Source organism: Pleurodeles waltl, chromosome 12 (assembly GCF_031143425.1).
Source record: "Pleurodeles waltl isolate 20211129_DDA chromosome 12, aPleWal1.hap1.20221129, whole genome shotgun sequence".
Lineage (NCBI taxonomy): Eukaryota > Metazoa > Chordata > Amphibia > Caudata > Salamandridae > Pleurodeles > Pleurodeles waltl.
Genome location: NC_090451.1, coordinates 72,135,039 through 72,159,254, shown reverse-complemented (window position 1 = coordinate 72,159,254; position 24,216 = coordinate 72,135,039). Strand labels below are relative to the sequence as shown.

Here is a 24,216-nt window from a genome sequence, read left to right as displayed (position 1 = left end):
CAGGGCTAGTAGCCATTGGCTACTAACCCCCCAGACCTAAACACGCCCTTAAATTTAGTATTTAAGGGCTCTCCCTGAACCTAGAAACTTGATTCCTGCAACAACAAGAAGAAGGACTGCCTAGCTGAAAACCCCTGCAGAGGAAGACCAGAAGACAACAACTGCCTTGGCTCCAGAAACTCACCGGCCTGTCTCCTGCCTTCCAAAGAACTCTGCTCCAGCGACACCTTCCAAAGGGACCAGCGACCTCTGAATCCTCTGAGGACTGCCCTGCTTCGACGACGACAAGAAACTCCCGAGGACAGCGGACCTGCTCCAAAAAGACTGCAACTTTATCCAAAGGAGCAGCTTTAAAGAACCCTGCAATCTCCCCGCAAGAAGCGTGAGACTTGCAACACTGCACCCGGCGACCCCGACTCGGCTGGTGGAGAACCAACACCTCAGGGAGGACCCCCGGACTACTCTACGACTGTGAGTACCAAAACCTGTCCCCCCTGAGCCCCCACAGCGCCGCCTGCAGAGGGAATCCCGAGGCTTCTCCTGACCGCAACTCTCTGAAACCTAAGTCCCGACGCCTGGAAAAGACCCTGCACCCGCAGCCCCCAGGACCTGAAGGACCGGACTTTCACTGCAGAAGTGACCCCCAGGAGTCCCTCTCCCTTGCCCAAGTGGAGGTTTCCCCGAGGAAGCCCCCCCTTGCCTGCCTGCAGCGCTGAAGAGATCCCTTGATCTCTCATTGACTTCCATTGCGAACCCGACGCTTGTTCTAACACTGCACCCGGCCGCCCCCGCGCCGCTGAGGGTGAAATTTCTGTGTGGGCTTGTGTCCCCCCCGGTGCCCTACAAAACCCCCCTGGTCTGCCCTCCGAAGACGCGGGTACTTACCTGCTGGCAGACTGGAACCGGGGCACCCCCTTCTCTCCATTGAAGCCTATGCGTTTTGGGCACCACTTTGAGCTCTGCACCTGACCGGCCCTGAGCTGCTGGTGTGGTAACTTTGGGGTTGCTCTCAACCCCCAACGGTGGGCTACCTTGGACCAAGAACTGAACCCTGTAGGTGTCTTACTTACCTGGTAAAACTAACAAAAACTTACCTCCCCCAGGAACTGTGAAAATTGCACTAAGTGTCCACTTTTAAAATAGCTATTGGTGAATAACTTGAAAAGTATACATGCAATTGAAATGATTCAAAGTTCCTAATGTACTTACCTGCAATACCTTTCAAACAAGATATTACATGTTAAATTTGAACCTGTGGTTCTTAAAATAAACTAAGAAAAGATATTTTTCTATACAAAACCTATTGGCTGGATTTGTCTCTGAGTGTGTGTACCTCATTTATTGTCTATGTGTATGTACAACAAATGCTTAACACTACTCCTTGGATAAGCCTACTGCTCGACCACACTACCACAAAATAGAGCATTAGTATTATCTCTTTTTACCACTATTTTACCTCTAAGGGGAACCCTTGGACTCTGTGCATGCTATTCCTTACTTTGAAATAGCACATACAGAGCCAACTTCCTACAAGGGTTTACAATCAATTTTCAAAAGTCACATCTCACCCCACTTCAGGTACAGCCTTACCTTGGGGGCAGTAGTCAATACTCAGCTAGGCATAGCTTACCCAAATACAGCAAGAATGCACTGCTTCTTCACTTTAGCCCCAATCAACAAGTCACAATGAAATCAATCATGAGACTTCTGGGAATGATGACTTCTTGCATTACAATAGTGCCACATTCACATCTTCATGTGCGCCCATTGCAGGAATGCCTATCACCCCAATGGTCTCAAGTACACGGTCATTTACAGTATCTAGTGTTGTTAGACAACTGCATTTTTCGCTCGCTGCAATGGGGGAACAAAAAAACATCTTCAAAGGGCTGCCATTTCTGGCACCTGTTCCACAGGTCGTTTTGATAACGGGCGTTTCCCAGGCGGGGTGGGAGTCTCACCTCTAAGGCCTCACAATACAGGGTCTTTGGGATCAGACTCACTATTGCACATCAACTTTCTAGAGTTGCTAGTTGTTTATCTAGCACTCAAGGCCTTTGTGATGCATCTCATCAACACAGTAGTCCTCATCTGCACAAACAACGTGACAGCCATGTTTTAGCTGTAGAAGGGGGGGGGGGCACACTCACTATAGTTGTCGTGCTTTGCACAGACAATTGGGCACTGGGATATTTGTCACAACATTTACCTGTTAGTGGAACACCTCCCAGGGTCACAACAATTTTGCTGACCTCAGCAGGATGTGGCAACAAGTCCACAAGTTTGAAACTCCACCCCAGAGTCCTCCAACTGTACTTCCAAAAGTAGGGATTTCCAGACATGAATCTATTTGCAACAAAGGAAAACACAAAATGCCCAGACTTCTCCTCCAGATTCCCACATCTTCAATCCAAGGGCAATTCTCTATGGATGAACTGGTCATGGATATTTGCCTACGTTTTTCCACCTCGCCCTCTCCTTCCATATGTGGTTTGGCAGCTCAGGCAAACTTCTCTCACACTAATTCTAGTGGCACCCACATGGGCAAGCCAAGCATGGTTCACCAATCTACTGGACCCATCAGTAGCGCCTCACAAGAAGCATCCCCTCAACCCAGACCTTCTCACTCAGAACCAAGTTTAGATCAGGCACCCAAATCCCAAGGAGTTGAATCTTGCAATTTGGCTCCTGAAGTCATACTATTAGGGTATTGAAATCTACCTAAAGAATGTATAGACATCCTTAAAGAAGCATGCACATCAACCACTAGATCATCTTATGTAGCAAAGTGGAGACACTTTGTTCACTATTGCATTTCTAAAAACTGGGATCCTTTCCAAGTGTCGGTACAAAATATCATTTTGATCTTCTCTATTTGCAAAAAGCAAACATGGCATATACTTCTATAAGATTACATTTAGCAGCCGTAGCTGCTTAGCTTCAAAACAGACAATTCTCTTTTTAACATCCCGGTCATAGAGGCTTGAAGAACTAAAAAAGAGTAATACCACCAAGTTTACCTCCAATACCTTCTTGGAATCTTAATGTTCGATGGCAGGTGTAGCTGCATGTACACATGCTATGCATAGCTCTTCCGAAATCTAGTGTTGGGCTCGGAGTGTTACAAGTTGTTTTTCTTCAGAGTTTTTCGGAGTCACAGGGTCGAGTGACTCCTCCTCTCGGTTACTCCATTTATGCCCTCTGCAGTTTCTTTCGTGGAAAGCAGCCTTCTTGGATGTAATCACTTCTCTGAAACGTGTAAGTGAGCTCCAGGCATTTACATTACAAGAACAATTTGTCCAAATACATATAGATAAAGTGGTTCTTCAGACTAACTCAAAAATTCTACCAAAGGTACTATTTCAATTCCATCTCAAACTGAGTTGCTGTTTTTTTTAATCACAACCTGATTGAGTTTCCGAAAGAGCCCTACACACGTTAAGTGTGAAAAGAGCCTTTATATTCTATAATGATAGAACTAAAACATTCAGAACTTTTTGTTGCTTTTTCTCAACCACCTAAAGGTAACTCTGTTACTAAATCCATCATAGCTAGATGGATTGTTAAATGTATCCAAACTTGTTATTCAAAAGCTAAGAGGCCACTACCTATTAGCCCTAGAGCACAGTCGACACGTAAGAAAGGTGCATCCATGGTATTTCTAGGGAACATATCTATAGCTGACATTTGTAAGGCAGCTATGTGGTCAACACCACACACTTTCACTAAAAAGAATTGTATGGATGTTTTAGTACACAAACAAGCTAACGTAAGTCAGGCAGTGCTGCGTACTCTGTTTCAAAGCTCTGTAACACCCACAGGTTAGCCACTGCTTCTTGGGAGGCACATGTGTATCTACAGTCACACATGCCATCAAATGAAAAATGTTACCCAGTTTGTGGCATGTAGTGCTGTAGATTCCCATGTGCCCATCGGCTGTCACCCCCCCCACCCCGAACACGTGGCCATTAGTCATTTGATATACATTCTCATGCATGGTTATTTCACTTGCTTATCTTAATATTACTCTCCATACATCACCTCCTGTGGGAAAACAATCTGAAGATGGAGTTGAGGACCATGCACATTACCAGCTAGAGGAGGGGTCACTGTACCTCATGACTCAAAAGAAGTTTCGAACCAAAACAACTTGCAACCTTCGGGACCCAACATTAGATGGTGTAAGTAGGCAGAGCATGTGAATCTACAGCACTTAATGCCACAAACAGATGCTTATTGGATAAGGAACATTTTCCTTACTCAGTAAGCATCTGTTTGTGGCATGTAGTGCTGTAGGTTCACATGCACCCTCCCTGGATGCCTGTGGCCATTCCAGTTACATAATTGTAGGAAGTTGGCTCTATATATATATATATATATACTATTTCAAAGTAAGAAATAGTGTGCACAGAGTCCAAGGGTCCCCCTTCGAGGTAAGATAGTGGCAAAAGTAGATAATTCTAATGCTCTATTTTGTGGTAGTGTGGTCGAGCAGTAGGCTTATCAGAGGGTAGTGTTAAGCATTTGTTGTACACACACTGGCAATAAATGAGGAACACACACTCAAAGACGTACTCCAGGCCAATAGGTTTTTATATTGAAAAATCTTTCCTTAGTTTATTTTAAGAACCACAGGTTCAAGATTTACAGTTAATACTTTAAATGTTAGGTACTTCACTTAGATACTTTAGGAACTTTGAATGAAAACAATATCATGTACAGTCTTTGTAAAAAAGGCAAATAGCTATTTTCAAAAACACTTACAAGTCTCAGGCCTGGGGCATAGGCAGCCCACCTTTGGGGGTTCAAGGAAACCCCAAAGTTACCACACCAGCAGCTGAGGGACAGTCAGGTGCAGAGGTCAAAGAGGTGCCCAAAACACATAGGCGCCTATGGAGAACAGGGGTGCTCCGGTTCCAGTCTGCCAGCAGGTAAGTACCTGCGTCCTCGGGGGGGCAGACCAGGGGGGTTTTGTAAAGCAAGGGGGGGGTACACAAGTAGGCACACAAAACACACCTTCAGCGGCACAGGGGCGGCCGGGTGCAGTGTGCAACGCAGGCGTCTGGTTTTGTATAGGGTTCAATGGAGGGACCCGGGGGTCACTCTAGCGGTGCAGGCAGGCACAGGGGGGGGCTTCTCTGGGCAGCCACCACCTGGGCAAGGCAGAGGGTCGCCCGGGGTCACTCCTGCGTTGAAATTCGGTTCCTTCAGGTCCTGGGGGCTGTGGGTGCAGTGTTGGTGTCCGGTCCCTTGTTACAGGCAGTCGCGGTCAGGGGGAGCCCCCTGGATTCTCTCTGCAGGTGTCGCTGTGGGGCCTCAGGGGGGTCGTCTCTGGTTACTCACGGGCTCGCAGTTGCCAGGGAGTCCTCTCTGAGGTGTTTGTTCTCTGGATCTCGAGCCGGGGGCGTCGGGTGCAGTGTGTGAAGTCTCACGCTTCCGGTGGGAAACGTGAAGTCTTTGGAAGTTGCTTCTTTGTTGCAAAGCAGTAGCTGGTTTAGAACAGGGCCGCTGTTCACAGGAGTTTCTTGGTTCTTTAGTCCAGGGCAGTCCTCTAAGGCTTCAGAGGTCGCTTGTCCCTGTCTGGTGCGTCGCTAGAGCAGGTTTTCAAAGTTGGAGACCAGCTGTTAGGGCTGGGGCCAAAGCAGTTGTCGTCTTCCTCCTTCTCTGCAGACTTGTAGGTCAGCAGTCCTTCTTGTTTCTTCAGGTTGCAGTAATCTGATTTCCTGGGTTCTGGGGTGCCCCTAAATGCTCAATTTAGGGGTGTGTTTAGGTCTGGGAGGGCAGTAGCCAATGGCTACTGTCCTTGAGAGTGGCTACACCCTCTTTGTGCCCCCCCCCCTGAGGGGAGGGGGGCACATCCCTAATCCTATTGGGGGAATCCTCCAAAACCAAGATGGAGGATTTCTGAAGGCAGGGGTCACCTCAGCTCAGGACACATTAGGGGCTGTCCTGACTGGTGGGTGACTCCTCCTTGTTTTTCTCATTATCTCCCCTGGTCTTCCCGCCAAAAGTGGGGGCTGTGTCCAGGGGGCGGGCATCTCCACTAGCTGAAGTGCCCTGGGGCATTGTAACACGAAGCCTGAGTCTTTAAGGCTCACTGCTAGGTGTTACAGTTCCTGCAGGGGGGAGGTGTGAAGCACCTCCACCCAGAGCAGGCTTTTGTATCTGTCCTCAGAGAGCACAAAGGCTCTCACCACAGGGGGGCAGAAACTCATCTCTCAGCAGCAGGCTGGCACAGACCAGTCAGTCCTGCACTGAAGGATTGGGTAAAATACAGGGGGCATGTCTAAGATGCCCTCTGTGTGCAATTTTTAATAAATGCAACACTGGCATCAGTGTGGGTTTATTATTCTGAGAAGTTTGATAACAAACTTCCCAGTATTCAGTGTAGCCATTATGGAGCTGTGGAGTTCGTTTTTGACAAACTCCCAGACCATATACTTAATATGGCCACACTGTGCTTACAATGTCTAAGAATGGACTTAAACATTGTAGGGGCATATTGCTCATGCAGCTATGCCCTCACCTGTGGTATAGTGCACCCTGCCTTAGGGCTGTAAGGCCCGCTAGAGGGGTGACATACCCATGCCACAGGCAGCATTTTGTGTGCATGGCACCCTGAGGGGGATGCCATGTCGACTTTGCCTTTTTCTCCCCACCAACAAACACAATCTGCAATGACAGTGTGCATGTGTTAGCTGAGGGGTCCCTCACGGTGGCACAACATATGCTGCAGCCCTTAGGGACCTTCCCTGCAGACTCAGGCCAGAAGACCAGTCTGGCTGAACCAACAGCGGAGCTCAGGCCTCACGATGCTCCTTCACAGGGAGGCACCCGTGGTCCTCTTCTTGCCTGCACCCCCGGGTCCCTCTATTGATTCTAATACAAAAACCGCCATCTGCCCCCCCCCCCCCCCCCCCCCCCCCCCCCCCATATGCACTACAAAAACCCTCCTGGTCTGCCCTCTGAGGATGCTGGTACTTAGCTGCTGGCAGACTGGAACCGGAGCACCGCTGTTCTTCGTAGGCTCTATGTGTTTTGGGCACCTCTTTGACCTCTGGTAACTTTGGTGTTGCCTTGAACCCCCAATGGTGGGCTGCCTATGCCCAGGAACTTGAATTTGTAAGTGCCTTACTTACCTGAAACACTAACCATTACTTACCTCCCTCAGGAACTGTTTTTTTTTTTTTTTTTGCACTGTGTCCACTTTTAAAATAGCTTATTGCCATTTTAACTAAAACTGTGTATGTTACTGCTCTAATTCAAAGTTCCTAACTTATCTGTGTGGAGGACCTTGCATTTTATGTATTTACTTCAAAATTTGAACTTGTGGTTCTAAAATTAAAGAAAATATATTTTTCTATATAAAAACTGTTGGCCTGGAGTTAAGTCTTTTAGTGTGTGTTCCTCATTTATTGCCTGTGTGTGTACAGAAATGCTAACACTACCCTCTGATAAGCCTACTGCTCAACCACACTACCACAAAATAGAGCATTAGAATTATCTAATTTTGCCGCTATCTTACCTCTAAGGGGAACCCTTGGACTCTGTGTACACTATCTGTAGGAAGTTGGCTCTGTATGTGCTATTTCAAAGTAAGGAATAGCATGCACAGAGTCCAAGGGTTCCCCTTAGAGGTAAAATAGTGGTAAAAATAGATAATACTAATGCTCTATTTTGTGGTAGTGTGGTCGAGCAGTAGGCTTATCCAAGGAGTAGTGTTAAGCATTTGTTGCACATACACATAGACAATAAATGAGGTACACACACTCAGAGACAAATCCAGCCAATAGGTTTTTGTATAGAAAAATATCTTTTCTTAGTTTATTTTAAGAACCACAGGTTCAAATTCTACATGTAATATCTCATTCGAAAGGTATTGCAGGTAAGTACTTTAGGAACTTCAAATCATCAAAATTGCATGTATACTTTTCAAGTTATTGACAAATAGCTGTTTTAAAAGTGGACACTTAGTGCAATTTTCACAGTTCCTAGGGGAGGTAAGTATTGGTTAGGTTAACCAGGTAAGTAAGACACTTACAGGGCTTAGTTCTTGGTCCAAGGTAGCCCACCGTTGGGGGTTCAGAGCAACCCCAAAGTCACCACACCAGCAGCGCAGGGCCGGTCAGGTGCAGAGTTCAAAGTGGTGCCCAAAACGCATAGGCTAGAATGGAGAGAAGGGGGTGCCCCGGTTCCGGTCTGCTTGCAGGTAAGTACCCGCGTCTTCGGAGGGCAGACCAGGGGGGTTTTGTAGGGCACCGGGGGGGACACAAGCCCACACAGAAATTTCACCCTCAGCAGCGCGGGGGCGGCCGGGTGCAGTGTAGAAACAAGCGTCGGGTTTGTAATGTTAGTCTATGAGAGATCTCGGGATCTCTTCAGCGCTGCAGGCAGGCAAGGGGGGGATTCCTCGGGGAAACCTCCACTTGGGCAAGGGAGAGGGACTCCTGGGGGTCACTTCTCCAGTGAAAGTCCGGTCCTTCAGGTCCTGGGGGCTGCGGGTGCAGGGTCTCTCCCAGGCGTCGGGACTTTAGGTTCAAAGAGTCGCGGTCAGGGGAAGCCTCGGGATTCCCTCTGCAGGCGGCGCTGTGGGGGCTCAGGGGGGACAGGTTTTGGTACTCACAGTATCAGAGTAGTCCTGGGGTCCCTCCTGAGGTGTTGGATCGCCACCAGCCGAGTCGGGGTCGCCGGGTGCAGTGTGGCAAGTCTCACGCTTCTTGCGGGGAGCTTGCAGGGTTCTTTAAAGCTGCTGGAAACAAAGTTGCAGCTTTTCTTGGAGCAGGTCCGCTGTCCTCGGGAGTTTCTTGTCTTTTCGAAGCAGGGGCAGTCCTCAGAGGATGTCGAGGTCGCTGGTCCCTTTGGAAGGCGTCGCTGGAGCAGGATCTTTGGAAGGCAGGAGACAGGCCGGTGAGTTTCTGGAGCCAAGGCAGTTGTCGTCTTCTGGTCTTCCGCTGCAGGGGTTTTCAGCTGGGCAGTCCTTCTTCTTGTTGCAGGAATCTAAACTTCTAGGGTTCAGGGTAGCCCTTAAATACTAAATTTAAGGGCGTGTTTAGGTCTGGGGGGTTAGTAGCCAATGGCTACTAGCCCTGAGGGTGGGTACACCCTCTTTGTGCCTCCTCCCAAGGGGAGGGGGTCACAATCCTAACCCTATTGGGGGAATCCTCCATCTGCAAGATGGAGGATTTCTAAAAGTTAGAGTCACCTCAGCTCAGGACACCTTAGGGGCTGTCCTGACTGGCCAGTGACTCCTCCTTGTTGCTTTCTTTGTTCCCTCCAGCCTTGCCGCCAAAAGTGGGGGCTGTGGCCGGAGGGGGCGGGCAACTCCACTAAGCTGGGTGCCCTGCTGGGCTGTGACAAAGGGGTGAGCCTTTGAGGCTCACCGCCAGGTGTCACAGCTCCTGCCTGGGGGAGGTGTTAGCATCTCCACCCAGTGCAGGCTTTGTTACTGGCCTCAGAGTGACAAAGGCACTCTCCCCATGGGGCCAGCAACATGTCTCTGGTGTGGCAGGCTGCTGGAACTAGTCAGCCTACACAGACAGTCGGTTAAGTTTCAGGGGGCACCTCTAAGGTGCCCTCTGGGGTGTGTTTTGCAATAAAATGTACACTGGCATCAGTGTGCATTTATTGTGCTGAGAAGTTTGATACCAAACTTCCCAGTTTTCAGTGTAGCCATTATGGTGCTGTGGAGTTCGTGTAAAACAGACTCCCAGACCATATACTCTTATGGCTACCCTGCACTTACAATGTCTAAGGTTTTGTTTAGACACTGTAGGGGCACAGTGCTCATGCACTGGTACCCTCACCTATGGTATAGTGCACCCTGCCTTAGGGCTGTAAGGCCTGCTAGAGGGGTGTCTTACCTATACTGCATAGGCAGTGAGAGGCTGGCATGGCACCCTGAGGGGAGTGCCATGTCGACTTACTCATTTTGTTCTCACTAGCACACACAGGCTTGTAAGCAGTGTGTCTGTGCTGAGTGAGGGGTCTCTAGGGTGGCATAAGACATGCTGCAGCCCTTAGAGACCTTCCTTGGCATCAGGGCCCTTGGTACTAGCAGTACCAGTTACAAGGGACTTATCTGAATGCCAGGGTGTGCCAATTGTGGATACAATGGTACATTTTAGGTGAAGGAACACTGGTGCTGGGGCCTGGTTAGCAGGGTCCCAGCACTCTTCTCAGTCAAGTCAGCATCAGTATCAGGCAAAAAGTGGGGGGTAACTGCAACAGGGAGCCATTTCTTTACACAAGCCCCCCCCAGCCCACAGGCCAGGAGACTCAGCCCAAGCTGGGAGAGTCTTCCTAGTCTGTCAGGCGAGGAAGAGTAGGAGAAATAGGCTGGTTAGTTGCAGGGCCTACTCTGCCTTACATCCTTCTGTTCAGGTCATTCCCTTTGGGGAACTGACCTACTTCCACAGTGATAGGGCCTAGTCTGAATTGCCTCTTGTCTGCCTCTTCAATGTCTCCACCCATTCTTTCTATTTTGGTCTTAGAGGTATCCACCTCTGCTAACCTTATCTTGGCCAGGGTTACCCCTAGCTTACCCAGAGAGGTTACCCAGAGCTGGAGTAACCCCACCATGACCAATAGGGTCAGGGGGCCTAACTTGCTATTTGGCATGGGGTCAGACCACCATGCTAAGGATAGTGCAGCCATAAAGGCTAACACCCAGCAGAGGCCACTGACAGCTGTCAGTGCCCAGAACCACACCTTTAGCTCTTCACCTAAAAGGGAAGGGGCTAAGTTACAGGCCTCTTTGGGTTCAGGTTGCCTGTCTGCTGTATTAGAGTGGGGGGTTACCACATCTTGTAGTAAACACCCTTCTTCCACTCTTTCTTCTGTTAGCTGAGGAGCCACCCACTCAGGTTTAACAGTTGCCTGACTAGCCAGGACTTCTTGTGGGTCAGGTTGGACTTTATCAGGGCCATTTTTGGAGTTCTCCCCTACTGGAGCAGAATCTCCTTGGCTTGCTGTAACCTTGGCTAAAGGTTGTCCACCCTTCCTACTCTGTTTTCTTTTCTTCTTCTTCTGGGGCCTGCTTGCATTTACTGCAGAGGCAGGACTTCCAGAATCCTTGGGAGAGGACTGGCACTGGACCAGTTCCTCTCTTGGGCTCTGACTAACCTCTGGGTAGTCATTTCCAAGGAGACAATCAAGGGGGAGGTCTGTACTGACTACTACCCTTCTCCAGCTAAGAGTGCCACCCACTTCTATGGGTACTAAAGCCACAGGCCTCTTAGTGACCCTGTCTAGGCTAACTCTTACCCTGGCAGTCTCACCTGGGATGTACTGGTTTGAGAGCACCAGCCTGTCATGCACAATAGTGTGACTGGCACAAGTGTCTCTCAGGGCAGTGGTTGGGATTCCATTCACCAGTAGGTGGTGGAAGTGTCTACTTCCCTCTGGAATCTCCAACTCACCTGTTGGGCCCTGTTTCCAGTTGAAGGCTATGAAGACCTCCTCATCTGAGGAGTCATCTCCCATGGCTACACTGGTTACCCCTGGAATTTTGTTCTGGGGTTTGTTTTTGGGACACGAAGTGTCCTTGGTGTGGTGCCCAGACTGTTTACAGTTGTGGCACCATGCCTTAGTGGCATCCCAGTTCTTACCCTGGTACCCACCTTTGTTTTGGGTTGTGTCTTGGGGCCCACCCACCTGTTCTGGTTTTTGGGGGCCTACAGAGGACTCTTTTTCTTTGTTTCTAGTGTCACCCACCTTCTCCTGGGGAGTTTTTGTAACCCCTTTCTTTTGGTCACCCCCAGTGGAAGTTTTGGTTACCCTAGTCTTGTCCCAGTGGTCTGCCTTCTTTCCCAATTCTTGGGGAGAAATTGGACCTAGGTCTACCAGATACTGATGCAACTTTTCATTGAAGCAGTTACTTAAAATGTGTTCTTTCATAAACAAATTATAAAGCCCAACATAGTCACACACTTCATTTCCAGTTAACCAACCATCTAGTGTTTTTACTGAGTAGTCTACAAAAGCAACCCAGGTCTGGCTCGAGGATTTTTGAGCCCCCCTGAATCTAATTCTATACTCCTCAGTGGAGAATCCAAAGCCCTCAATCAGGGTACCCTTCATGAGGTCATAAGATTCTGCATCTTTTCCAGAGAGTGTGAGGAGTCTATCCCTACACTTTCCAGTGAACATTTCCCAAAGGAGAGCACCCCAGTGAGATCTGTTCACTTTTCTGGTTACACAAGCCCTCTCAAAAGCTGTGAACCATTTGGTGATGTCATCACCATCTTCATATTTTGTTACAATCCCTTTGGGGATTTTTAGGATGTCAGGAGAATCTCTGACCCTATTTAAGTTGCTGCCACCATTGATGGGACCTAGGCCCATCTCTTTTCTTTCCCTTTCTATGGCTAGGAGCTGCTTTTCCAAAGCCAATCTTTTGACCATCCTGGCTAACAGGGGGTCATCTTCACTGAGAGCATCCTCAGTGATTTCAGAAATGCTGGACCTTCCTGTGAGGGAAGCAACATTTCTGACTATCATTTTTGGAGACAGGGCTTGAGAGGCCCTGGTCTCCCTATTTAGGACTGGAAGGGGGGAATTGCCCTCCAAGTCACTAATTTCTTCCTCTGTGAAGTCATCCTCAGAGGGGTTGGCTTTTTCAAACTCTGCCAACAGCTCCTGGAGCTGAATTTTGGTTGGTCTGGAGCCAATGGTTATTTTCTTTATATTACAGAGAGACCTTAGCTCCCTCATCTTAAGATGGAGGTAAGGTGTGGTGTCGAGTTCCACCACCTGCATCTCTGTATCAGACATTATTCTGCTAAGAGTTGGAATACTTTTTTAAGAATCTAAAACTGTTTCTAGAATCTAATTCAAACTTTTAACAAACTTTTAAACTCTAAAAAGACAATGCTAAACAGGGACTTAACACACAAGGCCCTAGCAGGACTTTTAAGAATTTAGAAAACTTTTCAAATTGCAAAAATCAATTTCTAATGACAATTTTGGAATTTGTCGTGTGATCAGGTATTGGCTGAGTAGTCCAGCAAATGCAAAGTCTTGTACCCCACCGCTGATCCACCAATGTAGGAAGTTGGCTCTGTATGTGCTATTTCAAAGTAAGGAATAGCATGCACAGAGTCCAAGGGTTCCCCTTAGAGGTAAAATAGTGGTAAAAATAGATAATACTAATGCTCTATTTTGTGGTAGTGTGGTCGAGCAGTAGGCTTATCCAAGGAGTAGTGTTAAGCATTTGTTGCACATACACATAGACAATAAATGAGGTACACACACTCAGAGACAAATCCAGCCAATAGGTTTTTGTATAGAAAAATATCTTTTCTTAGTTTATTTTAAGAACCACAGGTTCAAATTCTACATGTAATATCTCATTCGAAAGGTATTGCAGGTAAGTACTTTAGGAACTTCAAATCATCAAAATTGCATGTATACTTTTCAAGTTATTGACAAATAGCTGTTTTAAAAGTGGACACTTAGTGCAATTTTCACAGTTCCTAGGGGAGGTAAGTATTGGTTAGGTTAACCAGGTAAGTAAGACACTTACAGGGCTTAGTTCTTGGTCCAAGGTAGCCCACCGTTGGGGGTTCAGAGCAACCCCAAAGTCACCACACCAGCAGCGCAGGGCCGGTCAGGTGCAGAGTTCAAAGTGGTGCCCAAAACGCATAGGCTAGAATGGAGAGAAGGGGGTGCCCCGGTTCCGGTCTGCTTGCAGGTAAGTACCCGCGTCTTCGGAGGGCAGACCAGGGGGGTTTTGTAGGGCACCGGGGGGGACACAAGCCCACACAGAAATTTCACCCTCAGCAGCGCGGGGGCGGCCGGGTGCAGTGTAGAAACAAGCGTCGGGTTTGTAATGTTAGTCTATGAGAGATCTCGGGATCTCTTCAGCGCTGCAGGCAGGCAAGGGGGGGATTCCTCGGGGAAACCTCCACTTGGGCAAGGGAGAGGGACTCCTGGGGGTCACTTCTCCCGTGAAAGTCCGGTCCTTCAGGTCCTGGGGGCTGCGGGTGCAGGGTCTCTCCCAGGCGTCGGGACTTTAGGTTCAAAGAGTCGCGGTCAGGGGAAGCCTCGGGATTCCCTCTGCAGGCGGCGCTGTGGGGGCTCAGGGGGGACAGGTTTTGGTACTCACAGTATCAGAGTAGTCCTGGGGTCCCTCCTGAGGTGTTGGATCGCCACCAGCCGAGTCGGGGTCGCCGGGTGCAGTGTGGCAAGTCTCACGCTTCTTGCGGGGAGCTTGCAGGGTTCTTTAAAGCTGCTGGAAACAAAGTTGCAGCTTTTCTTGGAGCAGGTCCGCTGTCCTCGGGAGTTTCTTGTCTTTTCGAAGCAGGGGCAGTCCTCAGAGGATGTCGAGGTCGCTGGTCCCTTTGGAAGGCGTCGCTGGAGCAGGATCTTTGGAAGGCAGGAGACAGGCCGGTGAGTTTCTGGAGCCAAGGCAGTTGTCGTCTTCTGGTCTTCCGCTGCAGGGGTTTTCAGCTGGGCAGTCCTTCTTCTTGTTGCAGGAATCTAAACTTCTAGGGTTCAGGGTAGCCCTTAAATACTAAATTTAAGGGCGTGTTTAGGTCTGGGGGGTTAGTAGCCAATGGCTACTAGCCCTGAGGGTGGGTACACCCTCTTTGTGCCTCCTCCCAAGGGGAGGGGGTCACAATCCTAACCCTATTGGGGGAATCCTCCATCTGCAAGATGGAGGATTTCTAAAAGTTAGAGTCACCTCAGCTCAGGACACCTTAGGGGCTGTCCTGACTGGCCAGTGACTCCTCCTTGTTGCTTTCTTTGTTCCCTCCAGCCTTGCCGCCAAAAGTGGGGGCCGTGGCCGGAGGGGGCGGGCAACTCCACTAAGCTGGAGTGCCCTGCTGGGCTGTGACAAAGGGGTGAGCCTTTGAGGCTCACCGCCAGGTGTCACAGCTCCTGCCTGGGGGAGGTGTTAGCATCTCCACCCAGTGCAGGCTTTGTTACTGGCCTCAGAGTGACAAAGGCACTCTCCCCATGGGGCCAGCAACATGTCTCTGGTGTGGCAGGCTGCTGGAACTAGTCAGCCTACACAGACAGTCGGTTAAGTTTCAGGGGGCACCTCTAAGGTGCCCTCTGGGGTGTGTTTTGCAATAAAATGTACACTGGCATCAGTGTGCATTTATTGTGCTGAGAAGTTTGATACCAAACTTCCCAGTTTTCAGTGTAGCCATTATGGTGCTGTGGAGTTCGTGTAAAACAGACTCCCAGACCATATACTCTTATGGCTACCCTGCACTTACAATGTCTAAGGTTTTGTTTAGACACTGTAGGGGCACAGTGCTCATGCACTGGTACCCTCACCTATGGTATAGTGCACCCTGCCTTAGGGCTGTAAGGCCTGCTAGAGGGGTGTCTTACCTATACTGCATAGGCAGTGAGAGGCTGGCATGGCACCCTGAGGGGAGTGCCATGTCGACTTACTCATTTTGTTCTCACTAGCACACACAGGCTTGTAAGCAGTGTGTCTGTGCTGAGTGAGGGGTCTCTAGGGTGGCATAAGACATGCTGCAGCCCTTAGAGACCTTCCTTGGCATCAGGGCCCTTGGTACTAGCAGTACCAGTTACAAGGGACTTATCTGAATGCCAGGGTGTGCCAATTGTGGATACAATGGTACATTTTAGGTGAAGGAACACTGGTGCTGGGGCCTGGTTAGCAGGGTCCCAGCACTCTTCTCAGTCAAGTCAGCATCAGTATCAGGCAAAAAGTGGGGGGTAACTGCAACAGGGAGCCATTTCTTTACACAATCTCTTACTTTGAGATAGTATATACAGAGCCAACTTCCTACAGCATTCAATGCTGGTTTGCACTCTGAACTCAGCCACCCGTGTGCTGCTGACGGTGTACTTTGGGTGCTGCCTTGGGCCTTGTCCACTACTCACCTTAACCCCAGGAGTTTGGTCTTGTAAGTCGCTGTACTTTACCTGCTTGCAGAACTTGTTTTTCCTTGCATAGGATAACATTGCAGAACTCAGAAATAGCAGGGTGTCCACTTTTTAATGTGAAAATAATTATTTCAAAACATACTTATATCAACTATTTTTCTCTGATGCCTAAACATATATAAAGATACTTGCTATTTTTATAAACTGGTGTGGATCTCCTTCTTGAGTTGTCTCATTTATTGACTATTGTGTGTATTTGTAGATGTCTTGCACTCCTCTGTGTTCAGCTTAAGGCTGCTCGACCACACTACTCCTAAATATAGCTATTTGGGATTGCAGGGCAAGCCCTTTCCACTCATTAAGGAACCCCTGCATCCTTTACACGTTATTCACATACCACATAAAGGGCCAGCTTCCTACACTTGTTGCTTGACTCAATTTAACTAAGTGGCAAACAGTTTTCAAGATGACAATTGTAAGGAAATGCATTCCTTGGCATGGTTACCTCCTGACTTTTTGCCTTTTGTTGATGCCAGTTATGATTGGAAGTGTGCTGGGACCCTGCTAACCAGGCCCCAGCACCAGTGTTCTTTCCCTAAACTGTACCTTTGTTCCCACAATTGGCACAGCCCTGGCACACAGATAAGTCCCTTGTAAATGGTACCCCTGGTACCAAGGGCCCTGTTGCCATGGAAGGTCTCTAAGGGCTCCAGCATGTCTTATGCCACCCTGGGGACCCCTCACTCAGCACATACACACTGCCTCTCAGCTTGTGTGTGCTGGTGGGAGGAAAATGACTAAGGGGGTCATTCCGACCCCGGCGGGCGCTGCCCGCCGGGCGGAAACCTCCAAAAGACCGCACCGCAGTCAAATGACCGCGGGGGTCATTACAACTTTCCCGCTGGGCCGGCGGGCAATCTCCAAAAGATCACCCGCCGGCCCAGCGGGAAAGCCCCTGCAAAGAGGAAGCCGGCTCCGAATAGAGCCGGCGGATTTGCAGGGGTGCGCGACGGGTGCAGTGGCACCCGTCACGATTTTCAGTGTCTGCAAAGCAGACACTGAAAATCTTTGTGGGGCCCTGTTAGGGGGCCCCTGCACTGCCCATGCCAGTGGCATGGGCAGTGCAGGGGCCCCCAGGTGCCCCACGACACCCGTTCCCGCCAGCCTCTTCCTGGCGGTGTAATCCGCCAGGAACAGGCTGGCGGGAAGGGGGTCGGAATCCCCATGGCAGCGCTGCAAGCAGCGCTGCCATGGAGGATTCCCTGGGCCAGGGGAAAACCGGCGGGAAACCGCTGGTTCCCCTTTTCTGACCGCGGCTTTACCGCTGCGGTCAGAATGGCCCGGGAAGCACCGCCAGCCTGTTGGCGGTGCTTCCTCTGCCCTCCACCCTGGTGGTTTGAAAGCGCCAGGGTCGGAATGAGGGCCTAAGTCTACATGGCACTCCCCTCAGAGTGCCATGCCCACCTCCGACTGCCTTTGGCATAGGTAAGTCTCCCCTCTAGCAGGCCTTACAGCCCTAAGGCAGGGTGCACTATACCACAGGTGAGGGCATATGTGCATGAGCACTATGCCCCTACAGTGTCTAAGCAAAACCTTAGACATTGTAAGTGCAGGGTAGCCATACAGTATCTGGACCTGCATCCCACTGCGCCTAAAGCTTGCCTTGTCAGTTGTTCTTGTCTTTAAAGAGAACGCCATCCAAAACCGAAAATAACATGAACTCCTAGAGTCAAATCCTCTAGCCAATACGACTCCACCCCACTACCCTTACCTACTGCTACTGCAGGCATTGTTCACAACCCTCTTTTCTTTTCATCAGTGCACTTTCTTCCTTTCTAATTGAACTATATACATTCTTTGATTTTTAACGTAATATACATTCACGGAGCTTAGTTTAAAATAAATTAACCTTACTAAATACCAGTGCATGTGTTAAGTGAATTTTGAAACTGTTTTTCTTGTTTAGTGAGTTTTACTTCTAGCAGCTGGTGCCTGTAAGAATTGCATAGTATAAATGCCACACCCCTACCAGTTTCCAGGGCGAAAAGTGGCAAATTGTGTGAATTTATGTAACCGATTCACATTTTACCATTATGCTGTTGACAATGGAAGATATTTTGTATGGATTAAAGGAGGGACTTTGGTAAACATTGCTGTCTATAGTGCATTGATGCCATGCATTTTAGTCTAGTGAAGGTGACACTTTATTTCTATTTTTTTTTTTTTTTAGTTTTTTAGTCTGCTAATTTGATTTGCTGTGAATTGATGTGCAGTATCAACTTTCTCTTCGTGTTATGTCTGCTCTGAAACAATAGTGTTAGACTGATACATTCATCATCTTCCTGTATGTACTGCGGTACAGTTTAATTTTTTTTTTAATTTTTTTTTTAGATGGACTTCATAGTTCAGCAGAATTGTGGAATTCCTCTGGGCCAGTCAGCCAACCAACCTATGGAGCAATCCTGGGCAGCTCACCTCCCCCTCTTGCACAGACTGGCAGTTTCAGTAGTCTGCACCCACATGATCGGATGGTAAACTAGAAATCCTTTTAAAGACTCTCTATCACGTGATTGGGTTCAGTTTCAAATATATACTTTTTTTTTTTCTTTTTTTTTTCATGTTTTACCTTTTTGATGTGAATTTTGAAGCCTGCTATATGTAATATACAAAACACCTTGTATTTCAAAAGGTTTTCTGACTTGCTAGCGCCTCAGCACTCTTGATGAAATGCAGAGTTCAGGTCTTCCATCAATTTATCTTGGAAAAGAACAGGGCTAAAACAAATCCCCCGAAAGGAGGATGGAGTATAATCTGCAGAATGTGGGTATGTGCTGTAATTCTCAGACAGGGTGCAATAATTGTGCTTGAATTTGTAATCTAATGAAATCTTAGTAAAACCAATTTAAAGAATGTACATATTGTGTGTTAAGACAGATGTCCTTTCCATGACTCTGGGAAGCTGAGCTACCCATGCCCCTTGTAGTCATTTTATTGACAGCTCAGTATTGTTCCTCCAGTGAACTTGACTATAATGAATTGTTTGCCTGCTCTAGTGCGTTATGTGCTATCCTTTATTGTCCTCATCGGAGCTATGCTCCAATGTTGGGTAACATCCTTTGGATGCTCCATGTTGAGTGTGAGTGGCTACTGCCCTCTCTACTGAGTCTGAGAGTTACACAGTGGTGGCAGACTAAAGTCTTTTTTTCAACCTTTTATTTTCCACTAGTGAGTCTAACAATCGTGCAAGTCCACCCAAATGGTAAACATTTAGTATATGAGTGAGGACTGCACTCAAGAGGCCAGGCTTTGCTGAAATTGACAATGGTGGCATTGTTTGTTTTTATTTTTTTGGGGGGGGGAGGGGGGGAAGAGCTTCTCATCTGTACCTCGTTGGTAAAACAAGCATTCTCCTCCCACTGCTGGAAACTGCCCAATGAGGCAACCCATGTCTGGGGTCCTTGGCCTTCATCAAGTTTAGGATATGTATTCAGAGCCAGAGGTAGGAGGAATTAAGAAGAAAGATTTTAATAAGGCAAGTACATTGCCCTCCAAGAGAAGCACAGCAGTAAAATAAGAAGTTGCTCTAGTGGAAGAAGTCCAGGTATGTCCTATTTCAGGACTCCTTTGTAATCCAGTGTTAACTTCCACAGGACACAACTACACTAATTCTATAGCTATCACAGGTGAGTTTCCATACAAATGCTGCTGCCCTCTCGATGTGCTGGACCAGGGGAAGAAGCATTCAGGGAATCGGACACATCAAAAAGTTACCCCAAGAGTAGAGAAAAATATAGACTCCACTAAGGATGCTTAATGCATCAAGGGCAGTGCCAGGCAGACTCTAGTATAGTCTCTATGGCATGGAAGCGATCAAACACAACTGCAACAGTGGACCACCACTAAAGAGTTTAAGTGGGTGGAAATGGTGGGCGGGAAAATAGAATTTTCACCTTCAGTCCAATGGTAAATCGCCAACTCCAGTGCCCTCCTGAACAGGTAAGGCTGCCAACAGTGGAAGGAGTTGATGAGCCTCTTACCAAACTTCTTCGAGCAATACCAATAAAAGAGCCAACAACATCAGAAGTTGCAAGAGGTACATGTGTCTATGGTAAACAGTAGGTTTACTGGAGAAAGCATCTTCGGTCGGTTCTTCCAAAGGTTGCAAAAGGACTCACACCGCAGAGTCCTTCAATTCAGACAGCTCAGAGGGGGAGCCACTCTTAAGAAAAGACTACCTGTAAGAGTAGGCTTACAGCCTGTGATGCCTCATTAATCTTTTACCATGTCAACACAATCCAGAGCACCAGATAGTGGAAATACCCCATCACTCAAGCCAGCCCGTTCAGTGGAGGGCTCTGGGGAAGAACACCACCATGAAGTGCTAGTTCTCCAGTATTGGATCTTTCATAGATTCACATGCTTGAATCATCCCCGTCGTTGAGGTGGGAGCCTCAAGGTAACCTCAAATACACAAAACAGTAGGTTTAAAACCACTAGGCCTAGGTAGGCCCCATATGCTATTTTATAGCCTATCCATTTTGTTTTGTGAAAAGACCCAAACTTCAGTTCCATCCAGTCAGGCTTCGGTACCCTCCCAAACACTCCCAACAGAGGCTGCTTTCCCTCAGATTTTCTACCGCATGTCGTGTGAAGGGAGTCTTCCTGAGCTCTGCTCAGTTTACCTTTTCTGACAGGAAATTTTTCTCTCAGTGAACCCAGCTTTCCAGCTATATCATGTCTGAAAAGACAAAAAAGGGTCTGTTCAGAGACTGTGGCAGTTGTGGGAAGAAGATGCTACATGTTGATGACCCCCACAAAAAGTGTATCTACTGCCTCCATTCAGACCACAAGGTGAGAGACTGCAAGATCTGTCGCACCTTCAGTCAAAAAACCCTCAAGGACCGTGAGGGTAGGCTTCTCTTGTGGCTACAGAAACAGAAAGCCATGGAACATCCTTCCTCAGATGAAAGCGAAGCGTCATCTCATGCTTCTCACTCCCTAAAAAGAACAGGTGAGAAAGGAAGATTGCCTGATAAGCCACAGAAAAAGATGGCCAAAAAGATAAAGCATGTCTCTACTGAGACACAAAAGAGACATGAAAAGAGTATTTCCCAATCAGAGACCCAAGGTTGCCAAAAAAGGTTTGTTCAGAGCCTACTTCGCCTCTGCAGAGGAAGATTACCACGAAAAGTGCATCCCTGTCTGTCACCGCAGAAAGATCCGATAAGGCTCTCCTCGGACAATAAATGCGTTTACAACGGCAGTCTCACCGATGATAATGACGTCGTCACCATTATCGTCGACGATGATCATCACAGCAAAGATATTTAAGAAAGCTTCGTCGAGGCATCGTGGGTCCACCAATCGACTAAGGCACTACCGTCAACGAAGCACCTGTCGATGAGGTTTAAGAAGGCACTGTCGTCAAGCACACCGGCGACGACAGCACCGTCGGTGAGACAAATGCCGACAGGGGACTCGTCGGCGAGGGCACCGTCGACAACAATTGCAGCGGATAAACCGTCGACCCTCCTGGGGATTTCACCGGAGCAATCGTCAACAATGATGACATACTCTCGAGGACTCAACAAGGTTCTTGCCTCTTTCACTCATCGCCATGGAAGAAAAAATCATCTGACATTCTTCCGATGCATACCTCCCCGAGCAAGGTATTGCCATATCCCCGCAACATCTCTTGGATGACGACGATGACATGTATTCCCAAGATGAGGGAATGTTTGGTACAGCTAGTAGCCCTTCTCAGCTGCATGTAAAATGTCAAGACTTTGATGAGGAGGATGAATGGCAGTACCAGCCCAACTATGCTTCAACTTCATACCCACCGAGGGAACAACAATTAGCCCTCCCATGCCAAGCACACTGGTTGCAGACCTTCAGTGTATGCTTAACGACTACTACAGAAGATTTCCACCATCAACACCTACCACTCCACCCAGGCCTGACAGCCACCAGACGCCTCGTCAAACCCCGAGGACCAGTCTCCTGGAAACGCCGCACACTGGCATACCATTGAGTAGCCAAACGCAAGAAGATCATCCCTCGTCGGACGACGAGAGGGAAGAGGGTGAGATAAGGGAGTCAGTGGCCAGTGAATGGGATGACTACCTTGTCCCCACACCATCTCCACCTCCAGCAGGTCCGGTGGACTCGCCTCCTGAGGACATAGGAGGTTTTCATAATTTGATCGAGAGAGCGGCGAAGCGATTTGGCCTGTCTATTATTTCTCACGAAACAGAGTGCTTCCTTTATGACTTCAAGGAGCCATCAAAGAGATCAGTAAAGGCTATACCAATAGTAGATTTCCTATGGCAGGAAGGGTTGAAGGCGATGAAGAATCCAGCGACAGTGCCTTCACAAATGCCAAGGCTAGAGAAGAAATATAAGGCCCTGGATGATTCTCCGGCCTGTTTAGTGTCGCAACCAAACCCGGATTCGGTGATATCGCAGGCGGCGCAGCGTTGTTGTAGGAACCCTTCCACATTTATAGCATCTCCTCCAGACAAAGGTGGGAGGCGATTGGATAATATCGGAAATAAATTCTCCTCAGTAGCGGCGATCACTGTAAAGGCAGCTAATTCCCTGGCCATCCTAGAGAGATATGATCGCCAGATGTGGGCAGACATGTCTGCTTTCTTGGATGCCTTGCCGGAGGATGTTAAGGTGGATGCGAAGAAGGTATTGCAGGAAGGGGAGCGGATTGCGGCAGAGATTATAGATAGCACAATAGACATTTCTTTGACAGGTTACAGGCAATTAGCTGGGGCAGCAGTCCTGCGTAGGCAAGGATGGCTAAAGTCTACCTCCTTCCGCCCGGAGGTCTAGAGCCGGGTTCTGGACATGCAGTTTGATGGTGAAAGTCTGTTTGGAAAGCATGTCGACGACATGTTACAGGCCATCAAAACAGATACGGATACGGCTAAATGACTAGGTACCCTGCAGTATAGGAAGCAACCCTTTCGTGGAGCAAGGGGTAGAGAAGGTAACTCCTTTCGTGGGGGCTACCATCAGTACAGACCCCAGTATCATTCTTCCTCCACAGGACCCCAGCAACAGTACCACCAACAGCAGCAACATTACCGGTTGCCACTGGCCGCGGCTTATAAACATCCAGCGAGAGGAAGAGTGGCTGCCCGAGGAAGGGATACAGGCAGGAAACAACGACCTACCAGCCATACCAGCGTACTACCCCTCACCAATCTCGAGGATTGGAGGTCGCATCACTTCTTTCTTCCTTCAGTGGGCAGCAATAACATCAGACAGGTGGGTGCTCGATGTAGTGGCCAGTGGCCATACTCTGGAATTCACGCAGACACCACCGGACGTCCCTCCTTCAAGCCCTCCACCCCCAAGAGTGAACCAACTCCTCAAGGAAGTACAAGTGATGCTGCGCAAAGGAGCAATGGAACTGGTCCCTTTTTCTCACAGGAACATGGGATTCTATTCCTGCTTCTTTCTGGTAAAGAAACCCTCCGGAGACTGGTGTCCCATTCTGGACTTAAGAGCACTAAACAAGTTCCTAAAGAATCAGTCGTTCAGGATGGTGACACTACAGGATGTCCTGCGCCTTTTAAATACCGGAGATCATATGGCATCCCTAGACCTCCAGGATGCGTACTTTCATATTCCAATACACGGCAACCACCGCAAATTCCTCAGGTTCAAAGTAGCTGGTATGCACCTCCAATTTCGAGTCCTTCCCATAGGTTTGAAATCGGCCCCCAGAAATTTCACGAAAATGTTGGCTCCTGTAGCAGCACACCCCGCCAATCGGGCATGCAGGTATTTCCCTACCTTGACGACTGGCTCATAAAGGCACCTTCAGAGCCTCAAGTGGTACGTCACATTTCGGTTTGCCTCCAATTGTTCAGCAGCTTAGGACTTGTCAATTATCAAAAATCTCATCTTCACCCCACAAAGACATTGAATTTCTTAGGAACAATACTAGACACGGTCCCCAGCAAAGCGTATCCATCTCACGAAAGGAAGCAAAAGCGAAGCTCCTTAGCACGCAAACTCTCTACAAAAAGGTTTGTTTCAGTCCGCACCTACAAATCATTGCTAGGGATGATCTCGTCATGCATTCCGCTGGCTCCATATGCGACCCTTACAAGAACAATTGGATGCACAGTGGACTCAGGTGCACAGCTCTTTCGAGGGCAAGGTTTGCATAACACCAATAATGCAGACCACCATGGAGTGGTGGGCAACGCTGATCAATTTGTCCAACGGGCTCATGTTCCTTCATCAGGTGCCCAGTTACATAGTAACAACGGATGCTTCTCTCGAGGGATGGGGTGCACACTGCCAGGATTTACAAATCAGCGGATC

General features: G+C 48.4%; 1 protein-coding gene across 8 annotated transcripts in view; it reads left to right on the top strand.

The window, feature by feature from the left end:
- TCF3 (transcription factor 3) overlaps nt 1-24,216 on the top strand; it is an 861,587-nt gene that overhangs the window by 447,513 nt on the left and 389,858 nt on the right. For all 8 annotated transcript variants that reach the window (XM_069216217.1, XM_069216218.1, XM_069216223.1 and 5 more), the window contains exon 10: nt 18,259-18,398. In XM_069216217.1, coding sequence (XP_069072318.1) covers nt 18,259-18,398 — 140 coding nt within the window. The remainder of the gene's footprint in view (nt 1-18,258; nt 18,399-24,216) is intronic.